Source organism: Sturnus vulgaris, chromosome 17, assembly GCF_052056855.1.
Source record: "Sturnus vulgaris isolate bStuVul1 chromosome 17, bStuVul1.hap1, whole genome shotgun sequence".
Taxonomy (NCBI): Eukaryota; Metazoa; Chordata; class Aves; order Passeriformes; family Sturnidae; genus Sturnus; species Sturnus vulgaris.
This window is the reverse complement of record NC_142259.1, coordinates 9,524,649-9,546,975: the sequence shown is the minus strand read 5'-3', so window position 1 is coordinate 9,546,975 and position 22,327 is coordinate 9,524,649. Positions and strand designations below refer to the sequence as shown.

Sequence of the window (22,327 nt, the reverse complement as noted above, 5' to 3'; positions counted from 1 at the left end):
GGGAGCGCGGGGCGGGCGGGCGCGACACACACCGGCATCAGCCGGGCTCCATCGCGGGCGGGGGGGCAATGACGTCACCGCAGCCGGCCGGAGCGCGCGTGCGCGCGGGGACACCCGGGTGGGTCGGGGCAGTCCTGGGACCGGGACTAGGAGTGGGATCTGGGATCTGGGATCTGGGACCTGGGACCGGGAGTGAGACGGGGACGGGGACGGGGACGCGGACTGGGACTGAGATCTGGGATTTGGGACTGGAACTGAGACAGGGACTGGGATCTGAGATCTGGGATCTGTGACCGAGACCGGGACTGGAACTGCGACTAGGACCAGGACCTCGGACCGGGACCGGGACTGGGATCTGGGACTAGATCCAGGACTGGAACTGGGATCTGAGATTTGGGACCTGGGATCTGAGATCTGGGACTGGGGCTGGGATCCGGGACCGGGCCTAGGATCTGGGATCTGGACTGGGAATCGAGATTGATCACCGGGGCTGGGATCTGGACCGGGACGGGGAACCGCGAGCGCCTGCCCCGGGGCTTTGCCCCGAGTGCTGTAGCAGTCCCCCGAGAGCCCGTGAGATGCGCGTACCGGGGAGCAGCACCGAGCACGGGGGAGGTGATGAGGAGCGTGCGGCCACACCGGGGCTGGGCACGGAGCCGTGCACACCGGCCCCCGCTGTCCCCGCCGCCTCTGCTGCTCCCTGCACGGAGCTGAACCAGCCGGCGGCGCCGGGCTCCGGTGGAACCGGAGGAGGGCGATGAGCCCGGTGGAAGCGCGATCTCCATCAGCTTTGTCAAGAACCGCGGGCGGCTCGGGACGGGCAGCGCTGCACGGTGTCCAACGCGGTGGACCCGGCATGGATGGTTGGGTGGCTGGGAGCCCCCAGTCCCTTTCCTTCCCCAGCCGCTGTCCCCGGGCAGGTGGGGCTGTCCCAGCCGGTGGGGAGGGAGGCTGCTGTAGGTGGGGGGCTCAGGGGTCCAGCCACGGGGTGAGCTGCACCTGGGCATGCCCCTCGGCACTCGCCGGACTGGAGAGGTGCTTGGGGTGCCCAAACTGCTGCACCCTAAAGCTTTGGCAGTGTCACTCCCAGTCTGCTGTGAGCAGGTCAGGACTCGAACCGAGCACCAACTATTTCCTTTAAATAAAGTATGTCTTGGAATCAGACACAAGCTTTGGACAAAAGGTAAAATATTTTCCAGCTGCCTAAATGTGTGCATTATCCCACTTTTCCTGGGTTCAGAGCTGATGGTCAGACTCTGCTCACAGTTACATTGATGCAAATTATTTATTATCTAAAGCTATTGGCTTTAGACTGCATTCTGTCTGGATTGTCGGGAGATAGGACACAAAAACTGAAGGCTCTCAGTTCAGAGACTTCATTTTTCAGGACCATGTTTTGCTCAGGGCTCTCAGCTCTCTTGGTTTGAGGGTATTGCTGGATTTCTCTGCAAGCCCTGGCTCTTGGGGCCACACAACTGCGTGGGAATTGCAGCTTCCTGGGTTTTTTTTTAAATAAGCTTGAACCCTTAGTGTTTACAGAAGAATTGTGAACTTCCAACAGGTCAGAAACTAGGAGCCAAATCAGCAGAGCATGTTTTAAAACCAGAATGGATGGTTTCAACCAGTCTTGCGGCTGTAATTCAGCTTTTTCAATTGTGAAATTTTCAAATCACAAATTGTGATTGGAGACTGAGGATGGCATTTCCTCCTCTTCAGGCAAAATGGCTTTCCCACCCACTCCATCGCATGCCAGGACAGTCTGACTTGATCTTTCTGGGAATGGGAAAGAAAAAGCAAAACCAACAATACTGTTTTCCTGTTGGATTCCTGACTCCAGGGCTGGTATGCAGAACCGCAGGACTTTCAGGAGTTGTCCCTATGCCTGAGGGAGTAGGACACCTGAGCCTTGCTCCCCTTGTATTTCACAGGATGAGAATTTGACCCTATCCAGCTGTGCTGACTTGATGTTTCTGCCTCTCTTCTCATCCTGTTTTGCTGAATCACTCCTTTCACAAGCCTCTGGGGCTCTTTGTTGATCCAGGAAAGGAAATGGGAGCCCCAGCCCAGTCAGCTGAGGGTCAGGAAGCTCTGCCAACCTTCCCGAAGCTCCCTCTCTTAAAACGCTGATTCTCCGTGCTGGGAGAAGGGGCCATGATAATGAGGAAGCCCTTTCACATCCCAGCGTCTGCTAGGGATTCCCTGGAGGGTCACAGCAGAGGAATGTCAGTCAGGGATGACAGCCCTGCCAGCAGCCTGCAGCTGCTCCAGGGAGCTGCCCGGCACATGGACCTCGGACCTGATGGCTTGATTGACTGCTGTCACCCAACCCAACAGCTCTGGCCATCCCTCACCAGACATGTGGTGCAGCATCCTGCTCAGTGCACAGCATTCAGGAAAAGGCATCCTTACATGTTTACGTTCACACCTCAGCCTATCTGGCTGCTGCCTGGATTTTGCCAGCATCTCAGGAAAACCCCATATAAAGGGGACACTGGTGAAGGTAAAGACAGTAGACCCAGGGAGAAAGGAGCCAGGCTAGTCATCATCAGAGGATTGTGCCACAGAACAGTGAGATTCTGGAGCATCCTTCCAGTGTGGGAGAGGAGAACACAGCTTCCTGGCTCAGGAGTGTGAAGAGGATTCAGATGCTGCAGGGGTTTGCAGTGTGTGCTTCCAGCCATCAGAAAGTACTGGTGTGCCCAGCTACTGGCTGAGCCCTACAGCTGGAGGGATTTCTCCTGTCCCAGACTGTTTTGCTTGTCTGAAAAATGAACTAAGACCTTTTTTTAGTCAGTTTGGTTCCCCTCCTGTCCTCTGCAGCATCTCTGGGGAGCTGAGCTGTGTCAAGTCTCAGCCAGCATGAAGGCAGGTGGGTTGGCCAGCTCCCCAAGTCTGCCTCACTGCTGTATTATTTGCAGACAGTTCAGGCCTGTGAAGAGGCATGGAGCAAGGCAGGATCCAAGGAGATGCATCCCAGGCAGCTCAAATATTAAATCAAACAATTGGGAAAATTCCAGAGAAATAATGTATTGGTCAAGGGAGGAGGCAAACCCCTCCTGAACTCTCACCTTGGAGGCAGCTGGAGAATTGGCTGTGGCCTGGCTGGGCTGCAGCAGCTGTCAAAATGTGAAGACGGGGAAGAAGAACTCTGTCCTTTTGACACAGCTTGCCCCCTCTCCCACCCTGTGACTGAAGACTTAACTTGCTTTTTGGGAGAGAGGAAAATTCAGGAGGCTCCTGGGCAGTTTGTAGGTGCTTCCAACTGCCAAGTGGATGGATGGATGGATGGATGGATGGATGGATGGATGGATGGATGGATGGATGGATGGATGGATGGATGGATGGATGATGGAGTTTTTCTAGAGAAGCCCAGGATCTCAGGATGCAGGGCTTTCAATATGACAGTCGGTGGAGGTATGGGGAGCCCACAAGGCAGAAGTGCCCCATTAGGGATGAAGACTGCCATCCAGAAAGGATGGAGAGTGCTGGGATGCAGGACCAAAACTGCCAAGTTGGATGTGTCTATGAGCTTTTTGGAATGCAAGGAGCTGAAAATACTGCATCTCAGTTGACTAATAAAAAAATCAGTCTCATTATGCAAAGGCTCATTGCAAACATCTGTGGGTTGTAGAGTTCCCAAAAGAGAGAAGAAACCTCTCGCTGCTGGAGCAGCTCCTGGGGGAGGATGTACAAGATTCGCAGAGAAATTGGGTGCTGCAGGGTTACAAGCACAGGGAGGGATGGATCTGCAAGGCTTACCTTCCAAAAAAGAGCAAATGTGAGTAAGAGGGAGTATGAAAAGCAGCTGGAAGGAACCAAGGATGATTTTATGGCTTTGCAAGAAATTACCACGGCAATTAAAAGTGCTCTAAGCTTTTTGGAGGAATAGGAAGGAAAGAAGAGGGAAGTAAAAGCCTGGATTGCAGGGAAGAGTGCAGAGAGGAACAGTCACCACTCAGAACAGCCATGGCATAGCTGAGGATCTGCTGCAGGGCATGGGGGCACGAGCAAAGGTTGATGTGTCAGGAACCAGGGGTATGGATTGGTGAGGAAAACCAGCTGGGCAAGGAGCCTTGGAGGTAAGTGATGGGGTCTGTACTTCTGTAGGGTGCCCGAGTGCCAGGAGCTCATCTCTGTGTCAAGAGGGTGGGGGCTTGGAGCCACAGCAAGGCTGAGCTGCCTCCTTGCTCCTGCTGGCATTTTGTTTCTTCTCCATGTTCATCTGTGGATGCACTCAGATGGCTGAGGAAGAAATGGTGTCCTGTGCCCCAATGTCCTTTGTTGAGTGTCATATGCAGCATTTTTTACCAGTTACCAGGCATCTGCAGCCCAGATCTGTCCTTGCTTTTGTGTTCCAGCTCTGGGGTTTGTGTTACACCCTCAGGGCTTGCAGCATGTAACCCCCTGCCCTGGGTGAGACCCACTCCAGTGGCATCAGCGAGCACCAGTCTAAGGACATCACCTGGAGTGTCACACCCAAGGTGTCTTGATGGAGGTTCCAGCAGATCCTTCTCTGCTGGGAAGAAGTTCCCAGTGACGTGGCCATGGGCTGTGGGGTTTGGTGGCAGCTGCCTGCCCTGCAGTGCCAGCCCACCCTCCTCAGGGACCGCAGCCATGCCAGGCCACCCACAATAGCTGCTTTCAGTCAATTCCACCAAGGGGCAGAGCTCTCAGAAGACTAAAATCCTAGAAAATAATCTTCATTCCTCAGCAGATTTGTCACAGTCTTCAGGAAAGTTCCCATGTTGGGCCTGGGATCTTGTGCCCAGGCCATGCTTGGCTCTGGACAGGCACAGGGGAAGTCTCTGTGCCTGCAATTGCCATCAGCATAGCTGAGGAAAGTGAGGCACTGGGTGCTAGCAGGGCTTGCCTGGGAATGAGCTGTGACATTTCTGCAGATCAACCCCTCAGCTGGGACCAACAAGCTTTGGATCCTTCTTCTTAGGGACTAAAGATGTCCTAAGCAACCACCCTCCAGCTCTGACGCTTCCTTGCTCTCACAGCACAGTGTCAGCTCCTTGAATGATGTGTTGGACAGTCTCCATCCCTAAAGTGTCACCACTCAATCCCCACCACTCCAAAGCCCAGCAGAGAGGCTGCTGGGGAATCACCAGCACAGAAGTCAGGTAAATACAGGACAGACCCCACACCAGCCACATCCTTGCACTGGAGTTATAGTATGGTGGGAGTAAATGCACTTTTTGAGGGCCACAAAAAAGCCCTGCTGCCTCAGTTGCTCATCTGAGTCCACCCAGCTATTCCCACATCACTTCCCCACTGCTCTCAGGCTCCCTGAGATGTGGAGAGCACCAACTTTCTTGAAGTGTCTGCTTTATGTACTTTCCTTTCACTGTGCCCTCTTTTCCCATTCCCATGGAGATGATGCAGGGCAGAGAAGCCCCTGGGGTTTGGCCACCCTTTATGTCTCATTAAGACTTCACCGCAGGATGTGTGTTGGAGTTTTCACAGAATTCACAGAATGACTAGCTTGGAAGAGACCTTCAAGATCATCAAGTCCAACCCATGCCCTAATGCCTCAACTAGACCATGGCACCAAGTCTTTTTTTAAATGCATCCAGGGATGGTGACTCCACCACCTCCCCGGGCAGACCATTCCAATACTTTATCATTCTTTCAGTGAAAAACTTTTTCCTAATTTTCCCTTGATGCAACTTGAGACTGTGTCCTCTCATTCTGTTAATTGCTGCCTGGTGAAAGAGACCAACCCCACCTGACCACAACCACCTTTCAGGGAGTTGTAGAGAGTGATAAGGTCACCCCTGAGTCTCCTTTTCTCCAGGCTGAACAACCCCAGCTCTCTCAGCCGTTCCTCACAGGGTTTGTGTTCCAAGCCCCTCACCAGCCTCGTTGTCCTCCTCTGGACACAAGCTCAAGCATCTCCATGTCCTTCCTAAACTGAGTGGCCTGAACTGGACACAGCACTCGAGGTGCAGCCTCGAGAAGGAAGGCTCTCCATGGGCACAAGGCAGCAGTGGCCAGGGCTGCTGGAGCAGAGGGGCTGTTGGATGGGCCTGCAGGTGCCATCCCTGGGCCTGCAGGGCCGCAGAGGCCGGGCGGGAGGCAGAGTGTGCAGCCTGGAGACAGGCCCTGCCCTCAGCCCTTCCCTCAGGGGAGAGGAAGGAAGGAGGCAGCAGGGAGAGGAGAAGCTGAGGGTGAGTGCTGCTGCCAGCACGGAGCAACCCCGGGGGTTTAGTTTTGTCCCGAAGGAAGAGGTGCTGAGGCTCAGCAGGTAACGGGGTAACAGGTAAACCCTGTTGGTTTGCAGCATGCAATGATGTGGGTGTGGGTGTGGGTGTGGGTGTGCTGCAGGCAGGGTGGCCCAGGGGCAAAGCAGAGCAGTGTCAGCAAAGCACCTGGTTTATTTTGGGTGGCTCTTTGGGTCTGGAGGTTGATGCGAGCTGTCAGCAGGGGAGGACTGTCCCCTTCATCCTCCACAGGAGCTGCGTGGTGCAGGCTGTGATCCTGGCTGTGATCCTGACTGTGATCCTGGCTGGTTTGAGCACTGAGGGCTGGAGATGCCCCATTCCTCTAGAGGGTTTATTTATTGAATATGACTTGAAGAACATTTATCTTGCCCTGTCTGCCTATTAATCTCTCTCCAGACCATAACCTACCCTTCACCACCCTAAGGGGCCTGCTCCATCCATGGTGGGGCCGAGGCCTGCAGGGTAAAGCCTCTTTCTCTCCATTCCCTGCCTTCCTCCAGCCATTCCAGGTGAGGCCCACAGGGAATTAAATTCAGTGAGCTGAAAACTGTACCACAGCCATGCAGTGCCCAGCAATGAGATGCTTGGGGAGGGGGCAGCTGCCCATTGAGGCAAGGGGGGACAGTGGCCCTGCAGAGGGGACGTGGCCCTGGCACTTGTTTTGCTTTGTGCTTGCAGTCTTATGTTTAGCTCTTGCACTCTGCTTTCACCATGAAGGTGGTACTCAGTGCATCATACTTGGGGATAATTTCAAGCCCCCCACCCCAATTCCTGTGGGATTTCTCTGCCCAGGCATTTTTCAGGTCTGTGTCAGTGTATACCTCAACTGGAAGCTCATCAGTGCTTCCCAGGGAGCATCAGGATCAGTCTGATCATTCCTCCTCTCCAAAACTGCCCCCTTGTGCAGAGAGGAGCTGTCTCCCGTTTGCTGCCAGGCCCTGCAGCACAGCAGGGATGGCAGCACAGCAGGGATGGCAGCTGGAGGGCTGCCCACCCTAGCAGCAGTGCCTGGGAAAGCTGGGCTCAGCAGGTTGGTGGGAGGCCCCATGATCCAGGCCCCGCTCACAGCAGAGCTGATGGAGCCACCGAAGCTTCGGGAGCTGGCTAGCACTTCCCCGCTGTCATACTCCAGAGAGGATCTGGGATTTGGGCTTACTGCTGGCTGCCAGGGAGAGGTGGGGGACGGGGCATGGAGCAGGAACCACATCTGCCTGCTCAGACTGCCTTCCAGGAGGGATGCCTGAGCATGGGACAGGGCTGAGCTCATGCAAAATGGATTGGAGAGGCTGGGTACCTGCTGGGGCAGAGGGTTTGTTGCATGGCACATGCTCGTCATCATCCCTTTGGGTAAGGAACCAACATCCCCACAGCCACCCTTTGGGTTGAGCGTGCACTGGGGGCTGTGCTGAGAGTCCCTGGGGACACCACACCATCACCTGGCTGCACTGCCTAGCACAAGAGTTCTGGCTTGTACAGGAGCCATGGCTGGCCAATTCTGCAATGCCTAAGTGGGATGCCTTTCCCTCTGAGAGGGAAATGTTAGGTTTGGACTTTATTCAAAGTGAATGTGTGGTATATGGAGCAGCTTGGACTTCCCACCTCTCTGCCGTGAGTTGTTTGGGAATTTCTAAGGACACTGCAGGACAGGAGGTGTCCCACCAGCCCGATTCTTGTTTGACTGTGCAGTGTTGCTGTGAGGTTGTATTTGCCCTCTCAAGGAGCAAATGTGATGGTGTATCCCAATGGCAAGGGTATCTCTCCTCCAAGCTGGGTGCAGTAACTCATGTTCTGGCTTCTGTCCTGTTTTCTGGCGCTCACAGAGGCCATGGCTGACCTTGATCAAGGCCTTCAGGTGTTTGTCTCAGTTTCTCTAGAGGCTTACCCGGAGGGGCTATGTTGCAGCCATGATATGATTCTCCTAAAGTAAACTCACATTTCCTTTAGTTGCTGGAGTTCTCTTCCCCTACCTGGGTCTATCCCCATCTCTCACTTGCAGTCTCAAACCATGAATTATGTGGGGCAGCTGGCTGAGAGCTTCCTCATCACAGTGAAGGGGCTGTACCAGGATCTGAACCCTGCCACCCTGTCAGGCTGCATCGATGTGGTCGTGGTGAGGCAGCCTGACAACTCCTTCAAGTGCTCCCCATTTCATGTGCGCTTTGGGAAGCTGGGAGTGCTGCGCTCCAAGGAGAAGGTGGTAAGTGGTGCCTGCCCTGGGGCTACACTTCCTTTCCAGTCTCCAGACCCAGGATCTTCTGTAACCCACAGGTTATGGAAAGACTTTGTTTGGGGGGAACGGGAGCCCACTGAAAGGGGCCAAGATTTGAGGGGATGCCCCCAAATGGAGCCCATCCATTTCCAGGGAGGAATGTGCTCTCCAGGAAAATTGGGAGAGGTCCCTTGACTCAAAGGCTGTGTGGCTGTCACAGCTGTTGCCCTGTGAGCAACTTCAACCCATCCCCTCCATCTGGAAGTGCCCCTGTGCTCCAGTGGATGAGGGGGTTCAGATGAACAGGCTGCTTCTCTCCCTTGCTAGGTTGACATTGAAATCAATGGAGAGCCTGTGGATCTGCACATGAAGCTGGGAGACAATGGAGAGGCCTTCTTTGTTGAGGAGTCAGAGGAACATGAGGTTGGTTATGAGGAGGTGCTGCGTGTGACTACCTGGAAGTGCAGGGTTGAGGTGGAATGACCAGGTTTGGAATGCTACTCTTCCCTAGAGTGACTCCATTGTCCTATCTTATGTTTTCTGTGTCTGGAAACGTTCCTGCTCAAAGGACCTTGCAACCCACATTATGGAGCACCCTGAGGGAGTATTAGACCAAATATCTGCATCCCAGACTGGTCTCCATCAATGGGCACACCTGCTGGCCAGACAGGTGGATCTCTTGGAGCTTGGCCTCTCAGAGGATCTTGTGACTGGGATGACAATGAGACAGATGCTGTGGCAGGCTCCCTGCTCCAGTGGGAAGTGGGATGAGACTAGTTGTGGCTTCCAGAAATCCTGGCAGCTCTTCTCTCAGGCATGCTTGTGATCACTGCTGGCTTGGGCTGGGTTTGGAAGTAGGAAAGGGCTCTGGAGTGAAATCCCATTTGCAGCCTTGGTAATTCTGGTCTTGTGGTGCCATCTCCTGCCTGTCTCTCATTGCCTGTGTTAAAAGTGTCTTTAGCTTGTGGCTGGATTGCCCGAATGTTCTTTTATTCACACGTTGTAGGTACAAATCCTTTCCTTTTGGGCCAGGCCACAAAACCACCCCTGAGCCGAGGGCTTGGTGGTGGTGGTTGTGCTGCTCCATAGTATGCTCCATAGAGAGCAAGGAGCTGCTAGGCTGAAAAGGAGTGTGCTGGAGGGAGCTGATGGGCTCTTCCCCACCCCTGTTCCAGGGCAGCATTCCCTTCTTCCTCCGCACATCCCCCATCTGCAAGGACCGGAGCCCAAAGGATGAAGTTCAGCCCTCCCATGGCCTCGAGGCCTCCAGTGCTGGAGTGATCCTGCACAAGAGGAGGCGACACAAGAGAAGGCCCAAGAAGAATGGAGTCTTGGACTTGGATTCTGACAGCTGTGATGAGACCAAAAGTGAGGTGACCATAAAAGAGCCCTGCAAGCTGCCAGCCCCAAGGTGAGCTGCTTGGTCCAGGCAGGGTGATGCAGTAGGTAAAGCCTGTGGGTTCATTTGGTGATGCCCAGCAGTACTGAAACAGGGGGAAAGTATTTGCAAGTTGGAGTCCAGTCTCCTCTGGAGTAGAAAGCCAGGGGAATGGTGAAGCTGGATATTACTAGCTTTCTGGAGGGGAGGATGCTGCTTTAGAGTAGCACAAGTTCCCTCTCTTTCCTCCTTTGCAGTAATGCAGCATGTTCATCCTTTGCTGATCTCCTTGAAGAAACTGGATTGTTGCAGCCCCAAGAGATACACCCATACTCTGATGGGGAGCTGCCTGAAAGGGACAGGTAATGGGCAGAGCCAAGATGTCCTGCTCAGTTCTGGTGACAGCAGGGCACATGTCTCATGGCAGGGAAGGAGGTAGAGAAAAGTGACTTAGAGGTGTCAGGAGAGCAGGGTTTTCCTAGCCTGATATGGTGTGGCTGGAGGAAAGCTCAGAGACCACAAGGGACACTTGTGGCCATGGTCACAGGCGTGAGAAGCCTGTGTGCACAGGGCTGTCTGCTGATGAGCTGCTCTGGGCAACTGCTGGCATAGCACTTTGCTTCCTTGGGCTTCAGTTTCCATAGACCTTGGTCCTTTGGGAGTGACAGTGTTTTAGGGTACAAGTGACTTCATGAGAAACCAGTGTTACAGGGTTCTTGACCCTAAATGTCCTTGCACTGATAGGAGAACATGGGGCTGTAGTGTAGGTGAGGCCTCACATCACCTTCTCTTTCTGCAGCTTCATGCTGAGCCATCAATTTTCCAAAAGTGATTCTGAACTGGAGATCAAACGACAGGAAAGTTTTTCTCTAGGGGCTGAATCCCACATGAAGTGGACCTGGGGAATGCTCCCTCAGGTGAGTCCCTGCTCTTGCTCTTTTGCTGGGAATGGGTGTCCAAAAGACCTGCAGAAAGCAGAAGAGGCTGTGGCCAGGCAGCCTTAGGGAAGTTGTCCTCTTCTGTGTGATGCTTTGGGCAACTTCCCATCCTCAAATCTGTTCCTGTGCTTTCTTTGAGGTGAATAAATTGCTGGGAGTTAAATCATTCAAGTCCAAAAAGAGCATTGCTGCTGCAGCAGCCACCAACTCAGCGACACTGGTCCCAGTGGATGATGAAACCCCTCTTGTTGCCACCTCTGAACATCCAGGAGGGCATTCAAGCCCAGCAGGTCCTCAGGGCATACCCCCTTCTTTGCCTGTGTCTGTAACTGAGCCAATACTTGCACCCCAGGCTGGGAACAGCATCTCCAGGCTGAAGGACTTCCTCTGTGCTGTCAGGGCAAAGAGATTTTTGGGGGCCTACTCAGTCCCACAAGAGAAACAGAAGGGAGATGTGAATGTTGTGCCAGAGGTTCAGCCAGATGTGGAGCCCTTTGAGGGAGCCGTTTCAAGGCAGGGAGGCTCAGAAGGCCCCATGTCCCAGCTGGAGAGGCAGAGGAGGCAAGGTGAGAGGGTGACTGGTGCTGCTTGAAGTGATGTTGGAGCCTGCAGATGTGTCTGACTCAGATGAGCACCTGGGTTGTCCCTTCAGTGTACTTCCAGGTGTGGTGTGTTTGCTTTGCCTTCTCTGTGTGCTACCAGCTCCTTTGCTTTGAAGAGACATCCCTCAGGTGTCCACCTTTCAGTGACCACCCAGCTCCCAGAAAGGCTTTCTTGCCTTATGTTCCCTGAAGTCCATCCTTTGATGTCTCTGCTTTTGCATATTTAGAAGATTCTCAGCAGTACAGGCCATACCTTAATTTCAAGTGTCTGACAGCACCTGGCCTGACTTGTGTCTTCATCCTGAGCTTGCCAAGTCGGGGAAAATCAGAGAAGCATTTATGTTTCCCCCTTCACAGTGTATATAAGGATCATGCATGTGTCTTGAGGCACTTCTGTTGCTGTAGACTTATAGCAGTTTTCCCAGTAGGAATATGTATGGTACATGGATATGATTGAGGAAAATGCTGTTGGCTTTCTCAATAGATGCTGGGGTGATTGGAAAGATGATTAAGTTAAGTTCTCTCTCTTCTGTCTATGCATTGAGGATCCATCAAAAGAAGTCCTCACTTGGGTCCCAGTGCCATTTACCTGGAAGATTTCTCCAAGCCGGACAAAAAGCCAGTGCCTCTCTATTTGTTTGACAGGTATGAGTTGCCCCAGCTGATCAAACTCAAAACATTTTTGAGCAATTCCTCTGGCACAAAGGTGTGGAGGTACGTTTCAAGCTATTCTCTGATGTCACCACTATTTCTTCCCTGGCAGTGACACAGAACAGAGTTGGAGGCCTGTGACAGACCCTAGCAACCCTCTGTGTATCCAGCTGCCATCCACCTTGCCTGCCAACAGCCCCATGGACTCTGGCTCAATGCCCACAGTTTCCCTGTCACTGTGCGGGGGCCTCAGGGGCAACAGGCAGATCTCTCATGGTAGGTAGGAGAGGAGGGGGAATCTGCAGCCCTGAAATCCTTTCTATCCTCCAATGGCATGACACAGCTTCTGTCCCACCAGAGAAGTTCATGGAACACATGGTTTCCTACCAGCAGTTTGCTGAGAATCCAAGGCTCATCAGTGACCCAAACCTGGTGATAATGATCAACAAGAAGTGAGTGGCCTGCTCTTCCTTCTGCTTCATCCCACAATGGACAGCATGGCCCCTTTGTCCCTGTGGAAACCCTCCTGTAGGAATGAGACTCCATCCCAGAGCATGATTGTACCAAAGTTGTGGGACCTGGCCATGCTGCAGGATGGTGATGTGCCCATCCCTCTTGCTTTTTCCAGGTATTACAACTGGGCTGTGGCTGGTCCCATAATCCTGGCTCTGCAGGCTTTCCAGAGGAACATTCCTGAGGTCAGTGGTACAATACATTTACTGGCTATGATTCTCAGCAGGGCCTGGGTTGAGGACTGACCTCAAGGAGACAAGACTCATCCCATATTCTGCCATGTTCACAGAGCATCATTGACGAATTGGTGAAGGAGAAGATGCCTAAGAAAGACAGAAAGTATTGGTTCTCCTGGAAGAGGAGAGAATTGCCAACAGAGGGGGTATGTTTGCAGCAGGGGATATGACAATCATGTCTCCAGGGGACAGGCATCAATTCTGCTGACTGTCAGGGGTGGGAGCAGGTTCCTGGGGATGGCCTGAGGTTGACTATGAGGACATCCAGGACCTGAAAAGGTGACAAGTTCTTAAGGTTGCTACCTGTCCCCTTTGGTCTGTTAATGCCTGAGCAGCAGAGCAACACCTGGTAATGCAGTAATGTGGGCCTTGTAGTGTTGAGACCTCCTGCTATGTGCCCATCATGCCAGGTCCCTGGGCACCACGTGTGCTTGCTAGTCTCCCTGCCCCACTACAGCACCAGGCTGTGCTTCCTCTTCCACCAGCAGTGTCCCTGTGAAGGCAGGGACTGCAGTGATACCTCTTTTGGCATTGCTGTTCCAACTGGAAGAAAAGCAAAGCAGCCCCTACTCTTGCTCTTAGTTTGCTCTCTGCTCAGCAATAACAGAAACATCTCTGTTACCAACACTCTGTTGAGCCTAAATCCAGAACACAGCCCCATACCAGTCATTGTGAAGAAAATTAACCAAAACCAGCACACCTCTCTCTGCCTGCAGCAGCAGCCAAGGCCAGGGAAAGCCAGCATGGGAGCACTGTGGCATAGAGGAGCTCGGCAGAGGTGAGTGCCTCCCTCTTCAGGAGTCTGGATACTCCTGGTCTTTTCTCCTATGTGACTAAATATTCCTAAGTTTACCTAATAAAAGCGGGTAGAAAGCTTTTTTAAGACTCTAGCTGACCCCTTCCCTTTTTTGTGTAGGCAGGAGGAAAAGGAGTCTTCCACTGACAATGAGCCCCAGCACCCTGGGGACATGTTCGCAATGGAGGGCTCTGCTCAGAAACTTCTGCCAGCCTACAAGATAGGGTAAGCCAATGTGGGAATGCTGCAGCCTGACCCTGCTCAGCAGAGATGAGTGTCTCCCTCCCAGGTCACCTTCAGGATTCTGGATGCTCCTGGTCTTTTCTCCTACATCATGAGTTATTCCCAAGTTTGCCCAACAGAAGAGGGTAAAAAGCTTTGTTAAGACTATGGCTGACCCTTTCCCTTCTTTGTGTAGGCAGGAGGAAAAGGAGTCATCCAGTGACAGTGAGCTCCTGCACCCTGGGGACATGTTGGCAATGGAGGGCCCTGCTCAGAAACTTCTGCCAGCCTACAAGAAATCCCTGCGGCTCTCCTCTGAACAAATTGTATGTATTTATTCCTCCATCTTCACTGTCCATGTGTGTAGGGATGAGACAACCCTTAAATAGGGATTTCTCTGCTCCTGACCTCATTTTTTCATAGAACATCCAAATATTTTTCCCTGTTGGCCACCCTGTAGAGTCTTGGGATCTCTGGCCTGGCAGGGTGGCAGTCTGACCTCTGGCAAGCCTTGGAGTGGTGTGAATTGTTGCTGGTGTAACACTTTTGCTGCCTCTCTGCCCCAGGGAAGGTTGAATCTGCAGGATGGCCCCAACGAGGTGGCATTCAGCGTGACAACTCAGTACCAGGGCACGTGCCGCTGTGAGGCCACTATCTACCTGTGGAACTGGAACGAAAAAGTGGTGATCTCAGACATCGATGGCACCATCACCAAGTAACCAAAATCCTTGTTCTCCCCTGTTAGGGGAAAGCCTTTAAGCTTGCATAAGCAGGCAGAAGGGAGCACAAACCCCATTGGGGTGGGGATATTCACCACATTGGATGGCACTAACCCAGTGTCATTTCCTTTTAGATCAGATGCTCTTGGACACATCTTGCCACAGCTGGGTAAAGACTGGACTCACCGTGGGATTGTGAAACTCTTCCACAAAATCCACCTGTAGGTACTGGATCAGCTGAGGCCAAGGGGAAGTGGGAAGCTGATGGAGTCAGAGTCAGGGCTTCTTACTGGCTGATGCAGGCCCAGATAGCTGCACTGTCTGCTGTCAGTGGTGGCTGATGCTGGCTGTGCTGCCTACATCATGTTGGAGGGTGAAAGCAGAGGGTCCCCTGGCAGCAGCTGCTGGCATTACCTTCCCTGGAAGGAGTGTGTGTCAGTGGAGGCTTTGCTGGGGCGGTACAGCTGAGCGGTGGAGGAGACAAGACCACCTAAGGTCATACCTGAGAGTGGTGGCACGGGGGTCCCCAGCACTGCGGTGCTGGTACCTCTCTGGGCACCCACAGCCCACGGGACTCACCTGCGAGGGTGACACCAGCAGCGAGTCCCTGAGGAGCCTCTACTCAGTCCCTGGTCCCTCTGGCCACTAAGAGGCACTGTGGGCCCGTGCATGGCTCGTTCTGTCCCGGGGTGGAACACGGGAGTGATGCACTCCCGAGGATTGCAGGGACTGGCACCTCGGCTGCCTCTGGCCAGCCGGTACCACCTCTGCCGAGCTGTCCCCTGCCCGGGCGTCTGCTAGGGCTGGGGACAGCCCTCCACAACTGACAGGCAGTGCTGTGGGATGGAAGTGCTGTGTGAGGGTGCTGAGCAGCAATGGGTGCTGTGCAGCTGGGTGAGCGGGTGTGTGGCTGCTGGGATGAGCATGGAGGGTGGTGCAGGGACTCCCAGTGTGGGGACAGGGCTTAGTCTGGGTCTCCAGGTAAGGGATTCTTGTTCTTTGTGGAACCACCTTGCTTACTGGAATAAGATTTGCTCTTAGGGCAGGTACATGACTACCTCTTTCTCCTCAGAGCAGGAGAATGCCTTGCCCAGGCCACAGCTCAGAGGGGCTCCCTGTGTTCTCTCTAGGAATGGCTACAAGTTCCTCTACTGCTCGGCCAGGGCTATTGGCATGGCCCACATCACCAAAGGCTACCTCAAATGGGTCAATGAGCAAGGCTGTGGCCTCCCCATGGGCCCCATGCTGCTTTCCCCCAGCAGTCTCATGTCTGCCTTCCACAGGTAGTGTCTTTCCCTGCACTTCCTGTATCCCTGGGGACAGCATCCCCTTCCCCAGCTTGACCCCGAGGGATGTCCCAGCCTTAAATTGTTCTGCCCTCCTTGGTGCACAGTGCCTTTTGTGGGAGGCAGCAGGGGAGCTGCCTGACCTTGCTGGGGCACAGTGAAGCTTCTGATGCACAAAACCTCTTACCCTTCAAATCACTTTCCTGAGCCCCAGACAGGTTTGGTGCCTACAATCCTGGCCAGCTGATGCCGCTGTGTCTCTTGTGCTGCAGGGAGGTGATTGAGAAGAAGCCAGAGGTGTTCAAGGTCACCTGCTTGACAGACATCCGAAAACTGTTTGCTACAAAGTGTCCCTTCTACGCGGGCTTCGGGAACAGGCCCAATGTGAGTGTGCAGGGAGGGTTCAGGCTGGGTGGCAGTGCCTTCCTACAGCTCTCATGGTGTGCTGGCCTTCCTTGGGCAGGATGTCTATGCTTACAAACAAGTGGGGCTGCCAGAGAGCCGCATATTCACAGTAAACCCCAAGGGAGAGCTGATCCAGGAGCTCACAAAGAACCAAAAGTCAACGTAAGCAAAGTGTTTATTCCTCAGGGTCTTTGGGATGACCTGGCTTTGATGCAGAAAAGCATCAAACAAACACCAAATGACCCCAGTGTAATTTCTTTCTTACCCCCACAGATACGAGCGGCTGTCGGAGCTGGTGGAGGTCTTCTTCCCTCCTGTGGGACAGAGGGGGAGCACTGGTCTGGCACAGCCACCTTCCCTACTGGAGATCTCCACTGCCTGATATTGACTTGGATGGCTTCTCTAACCCCATCCCTGTGGAGACCTGACCCAGAGCTCTCCTGCATGTTCTTTGCCAGGTCTAAATGCTCCAGGTGCACCTCATCCTCCCTCTTTGCTGCTTGGGCATTTTGCACTTGTGATAGAGGTCATGATACCCCTTAGAAGGAAGCCAAAGGGGGTAAGAGGGAGCTCAGACTCTACAAAAACTCCAGTTGCTAAACACAAATTCCTGAAAGCTGAGTCTCTTCCGATGTTTGTAGCTCCTCCAAAGCCTGGCTCTTTTTTAAAGGTGGTGGATGTTCACTGTTGTATTTATTGATGAGCCTCTGACATAGCTGTTACTACCTCTGGTATAACCAGTGTTCCAGACAGTCCAGCTGCAGGCAGTTTGATAGCTGAAACTGCCCACCAACTTGTGAAGGTCGAGGGAAGAAGCTGGTGTTTTGAGTGTTCTGAACTAAAAACAATAATAAATAGTGCCTTAATCCAGGCTGCCTCTTGTCTGCTCTAGCCCTGTGCATTAGAAGTGGGAGCCAGGCTCCAAATCCTCTCTAAAATGTGATTGGGCTTACTCTGCTTAAGCATTGTACCTCCCACCACAGACCCTCTGTAAAAACAGGTTTTGTATTCTAAGGGCAGATTTTCCAGGATGCCCAATGGCAGCAGTGGTCGTTCCTCGGCTGCAGAAGTGTCTCAGCAGTCTGAGGGTAGTTCCAAATCAGCAAAGCCAGAGCAGTGAGAGTGGATTCTGATGCTGTGAGCACCTGGCAGGGCTGGGCAAGTGCTGGGGGGGCCACATGTCCTCTCTATGCTCCCACAGCTGATGGCTCATCCTCCTCTGGCAGGGGAATGAGATTGTACTGCCTCAGGGGAACATGGTGTGGCTACTGGACGCAGTGATCCCCTGTGGTCCTTCCTAGCCTGGAAACATGTTAAAGGGAGCTCACCCAGATTTTCTGGGGGAGAAAAGGTGCTCAGATGCATCTGTGCTGGGAGCTGCGGCTGGTTTGTGCTAGTCAGAGCAGAGAGGATCAGGGTGCAGAAGAGCAGGGACAGCCTGTTGAGGGTGAAAGGCACAGTGTGAGAGCCAAAGGCTGGCTGGTGTGGAAGGGTTCATGAGCTGCAACGCTGAGAGAAAAATATGTTCCTCTGCTAGAAATAGTGCCAGAATTGCTGGATGGAGGCTCTTGAATTTCCTTCTCCTCCTAGTAATGAAGTGCACGTTGGCTGATCAGCAGAGGGTGCCCATGATGGGCTCCTAGGGAGAGGTGATTCTGTGTGCAACAGCTCTGTAGGGCAAGGCCAGAGCTGCTCAGGAATGAGGACAACAATTTCTAGCCTCCCTATTCATGTGAAACCAGAGTCAAGCTAGGTAAATGATGTGAGTTGTTTATTGTGAACTAAGGTGTCCTCACAGATGCCCTGCCTTGTTCCACATTGGTGTTGGTCCCAGGGCTACTGGCATCCCAGTGGCATCAGAACAGCATGAGGAGGATGCTCCTGCTCCATCACTGCTGCACTCACACCCTGGAGCAGCTGGAACTCTCCTGCCTCTCATGCTCTTCTCCATGGAAACCACTTTGTGTCCCTCCTTCCAAACCTGCAAGGCCCCAGCTCTGCAGTGCTTGAGGCACATGCTGCATTTCCCCAGCCAGAGCAAGGCTCTGCAGTTTGTATTCCCTGGGAAGGGAAAGGAGGGAGACCAGCAGCCCCTGACCCCCCAGCCTTCCCCAGGTACACAAAACACCCCAGGAACAGTGTGTGCCCTGCCAAGCAGCCCTAGTCCCCCACCAGGTGATGCAAAGCTTTCAGCCTGATAATGAGCTCCATCCATCCATCCATCCATCCATCCATCCATCCATCCATCCATCCATCCATCCATCCTCCAAGGCTCCAAGTCCTTTCTAATATGTGATTTGACTTATTCTGCTTAAGCACCATACCAACTGGGTCCTGGGAAAGATGGGACCAGATTCTAGAAAATGGCTTTTTTCCTTTTTTCTTTTTTTTAATTACTACATTTAGCTAAGGTGGCAAAATTAATTAAAAACAGAAAGCAAATCCAGGCTTATTCTGTATGTACATGGGGCTGAATGGACAGGAGACCTTGCAAAAGGCAGAGGCCCCTGTGCTGAGGCTCACTCCGGGCTGGCTCCAGCCCCTTGGGGTGGCCGGGAACAGGGGGGTGTCCACAGCCCAGCACGGCCTCAGTAGCACCAGGGACACGCAGGGAAGAGCCCTGGATGAGGCTCTGCAGGACCGTGCAGACTCAGCTCTGCTCCCTCATGGAATCCCATGGGCCAGGGCCCGCAGGGATTTGCCTCTACATTTACCACGTGTGTCCGAAGCAACTGCAAGGATGGTGTGACCTGTCAGTGGGACCCCTGTGTGCACAAGTAGCCCCAGAGTGGCCCTGCCAACAGCCCCAGGGACCTCCAGCCCCAGGTACCCAGACCAGCTGGAATCCACGACCCTGCAAATGCTCCCTGTGCCCAAAACAAATGCAAATAAGAGCTGGGATGTGACAAATAAAGATTTTTTTATTTATAATAGAGCAGCAAGAAAAACTACCTAAAGTATTTTCAATGTAAGAATCGTTACAACAACAACAATCTATAAAACGTATTAACATTACAAAAACAATGTATGAAGAAGAATAACAAACTCTGAAACATATTTAGAGATGAAAATGTAACAACAAACTCTAAAACATATATCCAGAAGGGTGGCATCCCTGCCTGGCATCTCCATCAGTCCTGGAAGAAAAGCAAGCGACAGAGTCACTGCAGTCAGGCACAGAAGGCTGTTCCCTGTGCCCCCAGGCTGGCACACGCTGGCACAGCGGGGCTCTGCTGCCAGCACTGAGCCTGGCTGGGGCTGGGGGCTGCCCCCAGGCAGTGGGACCCAAAGTGTGGCCCAAAGCAAGGGCAGGGCAGGCTGGGGATGGTGCTTGTGCCACCAGAACCCAGGAGGTCCCCTGGGCACCGTGTCCCTGAGCGGGGCTACCCCGCCCAGCCCCAGCCTGGCAGAAGGGGACCCACTCTGCCTGTGGGCAGGGCGTGGCCAGAACCTACCTGGGGTTGGTGTCCATCCCAGGACAATGTCCTCCTGCTCACCTTTCTCATCCACTTCCATGTCTTCAACATAATCTTCCATTTCCACCTCCATCTCTTCCTCCATCTCCTCCTCCACATCCACATCCAAATCCACATGCACATCCATGTCTACATCCACATCCATTTCTTCCTCTCCATAGTCTTCTGCTTCAATGTTTTCCTCCATATCAGTCTTAATGTCCACCTCCATCTCCTCCTCAGTGTCTGTGACAGGCTGAATAGGGAGCAAAACCTCAGAGTGGGGTCCCTGTGCCACACCATCCCCCAGAGCCCCAGCCCACCGCCATGGAATGGCACTGTACCTTCATCGGGACGAAAGTGAGCATGCTGCCTGTGGCGGGAAACTCAGTGACAGCCAGCTGATTGACAGCTCCTCGCTTTATGAAGGGTGTCATGTGGATAGGTTAATTATTACCATGGAGGGAGAAACCGTGCAAATTCCGTTGATTACATATGTGACTCACAGGACCACTCTGCTTTGGACTATGGCGACTGTTAAAGGAGGGAATCCTGTCATGATTTTGTTGGAAAGAGCCCTAAAGTTCATCTTGTCTCAACGTTGAGCAACCTCCCCCCTGACCAGGTTGATCAGAGCCTCATCCAGCTTGCTCTTGCATGTTCCCAGGGATGGGCATCCACAGCCTCTGTGCCCAGCCTGGGCCTGTGGTGCAGCACCCTCAGTGTAAAATACCAGTTTCCTTTGATACAACCCATATCAACCTCCTGCAGTTGAAATCCATCCCCCCTTCTCCCACCACAGACCCTGTTGAACACTCTGTCCCCATCTTTCCTATGGGACCCTTCAAGCCCTGCAAGGTTGCAGTGAGGCCTCCCCATGGCTCTCTCTTCTTCAGGCTGAACATCCCCAACTCTCTCTTCAAGGGACATTATAAAGTGAAACAAAGTCAGAAGCACTGCTGGGCTCCTTCCTCCAGTCTGACATCTACCTTCTTCCCTGACCCCTGTGTGTGAGTGTAAGTCATCTCCTTGTCTGCCACCTCTGGAAGCCACACAAGTCATTTTGATCCTGGAATCCTCAGCAAGAAATACTTTATTTTCTTCCTTTCCAGTACAAACAGTTTTTCAGCTTTTAAAATCTGAACAAATTGACATGATTTTAAAAACAACAGAACACAGTCTTTTAACAGGATCAGTTATCAACTGCCTCAGAAACCTGCCCATGCAAGGACAACCCCATGGGCACCATTTCCTTACTCTGAAAGCAATTTTTTTAAAAATCTCCAGTTTTGTTCAAAGTTCCTTTCTCTTTTTAAACATGAATAGCTGAGAACTGAAATAACAAACTGTCCATAGCTTCAAGTGACTAGTCAGGAATAGTCCAAACATAGCACCATTTTCCAGGAGGTCAGACTTCTTCCTTGTCCTGGTTTTGTTACAGTCAGTCCTGGTTCCCTCTTTTCTGGGGAAGCTGCCTCTGTTCAGCCACCCTAACCCAGCCCTGGCTGGAGAACAGGGAGCTTGGCCCTTGGCTTGGTTTTCTCTTTGGTTTTCTCCCTGCTGTGAGGGGATGGAAAGGGGGCTTGGCAGGACTCTCTCCCTGAAGAGTGAGGACTCCCCTGGCCCCTCACAAAGTATTGAGCAATTGCACGAGATTCTTTCCTTAGGCTGGAGAAAAAAATAAAACAGGATGCCCAATGGCAGCAGTGGTCGTTCCTCAGCTGCAGAAGTGTCTCAGCAGTCTGAGGGTAGTTCCAAATCAGCAAAGCCAGAGCAGTGAGAGTGGATTCTGATGCTGTGAGCACCTGGCAGGGCTGGGCAAGTGCTGGGGGGGCCACATGTCCTCTCTATGCTCCCACAGCTGATGGCTCGTCCTCCTCTGGCAGGGGAATGAGATTGTACTGCCTTAGGGGAACATGGTGTGGCTACTGGTCCCACACCATCCCCCAGAGCCCCAGCCCACCGCCATGGAATGGCACTGTACCTTCATCGGGACGAAAGTGAGCATGCTGCCTGTGGCGGGAAACTCAGTGACAGCCAGCTGATTGACAGCTCCTCGCTTTATGAAGGGTGTCATGTGGATAGGTTAATTATTACCATGGAGGGAGAAACCGTGCAAATTCCGTTGATTACATATGTGACTCACAGGACCACTCTGCTTTGGACTATGGCGACTGTTAAAGGAGGGAATCCTGTCATGATTTTGTTGGAAAGAGCCCTAAAGTTCATCTTGTCTCAACGTTGAGCAACCTCCCCCCTGACCAGGTTGATCAGAGCCTCATCCAGCTTGCTCTTGCATGTTCCCAGGGATGGGCATCCACAGCCTCTGTGCCCAGCCTGGGCCTGTGGTGCAGCACCCTCAGTGTAAAATACCAGTTTCCTTTGATACAACCCATATCAACCTCCTGCAGTTGAAATCCATCCCCCCTTCTCCCACCACAGACCCTGTTGAACACTCTGTCCCCATCTTTCCTATGGGACCCTTCAAGCCCTGCAAGGTTGCAGTGAGGCCTCCCCATGGCTCTCTCTTCTTCAGGCTGAACATCCCCAACTCTCTCTTCAAGGGACATTATAAAGTGAAACAAAGTCAGAAGCACTGCTGGGCTCCTTCCTCCAGTCTGACATCTACCTTCTTCCCTGACCCCTGTGTGTGAGTGTAAGTCATCTCCTTGTCTGCCACCTCTGGAAGC

At 52.9% G+C, this 22,327-nt stretch overlaps 2 protein-coding genes across 2 annotated transcripts; one reads left to right on the top strand and one right to left on the bottom strand.

Moving 5' to 3' along the window:
• The first annotated feature begins 73 nt into the window (after positions 1 to 73).
• On the top strand, positions 74 to 17,052 carry LPIN3 (lipin 3). Its single transcript, XM_088175051.1, is given in 21 exon segments — positions 74 to 4,079; positions 8,224 to 8,424; positions 8,764 to 8,859; positions 9,612 to 9,847; positions 10,614 to 10,731; positions 10,892 to 11,318; positions 11,900 to 11,999; positions 12,118 to 12,281; positions 12,364 to 12,457; positions 12,634 to 12,703; positions 12,808 to 12,900; positions 13,471 to 13,532; positions 13,671 to 13,775; positions 13,969 to 14,098; positions 14,339 to 14,487; positions 14,626 to 14,712; positions 15,622 to 15,774; positions 16,050 to 16,161; positions 16,241 to 16,344; positions 16,456 to 16,524; positions 16,526 to 17,052. Coding segments are annotated over 20 exon segments (2,646 nt in total). The 5' UTR covers positions 74 to 4,079; positions 8,224 to 8,232; the 3' UTR covers positions 16,611 to 17,052.
• A 2,086-nt stretch (positions 17,053 to 19,138) lies between these two features.
• On the bottom strand, positions 19,139 to 22,213 carry LOC148221824 (uncharacterized). Its single transcript, XM_088175050.1, has 2 exons — positions 19,982 to 22,213; positions 19,139 to 19,893 (listed from the first exon to the last, which is right to left on the bottom strand). The coding sequence occupies exons 1-2, from the start codon at positions 20,072 to 20,074 to the stop codon at positions 19,195 to 19,197; spliced, it is 792 nt and encodes a 263-aa protein (XP_088031176.1). The 5' UTR covers positions 20,075 to 22,213; the 3' UTR covers positions 19,139 to 19,194.
• Between the last annotated feature and the right edge of the window lie 114 nt (positions 22,214 to 22,327).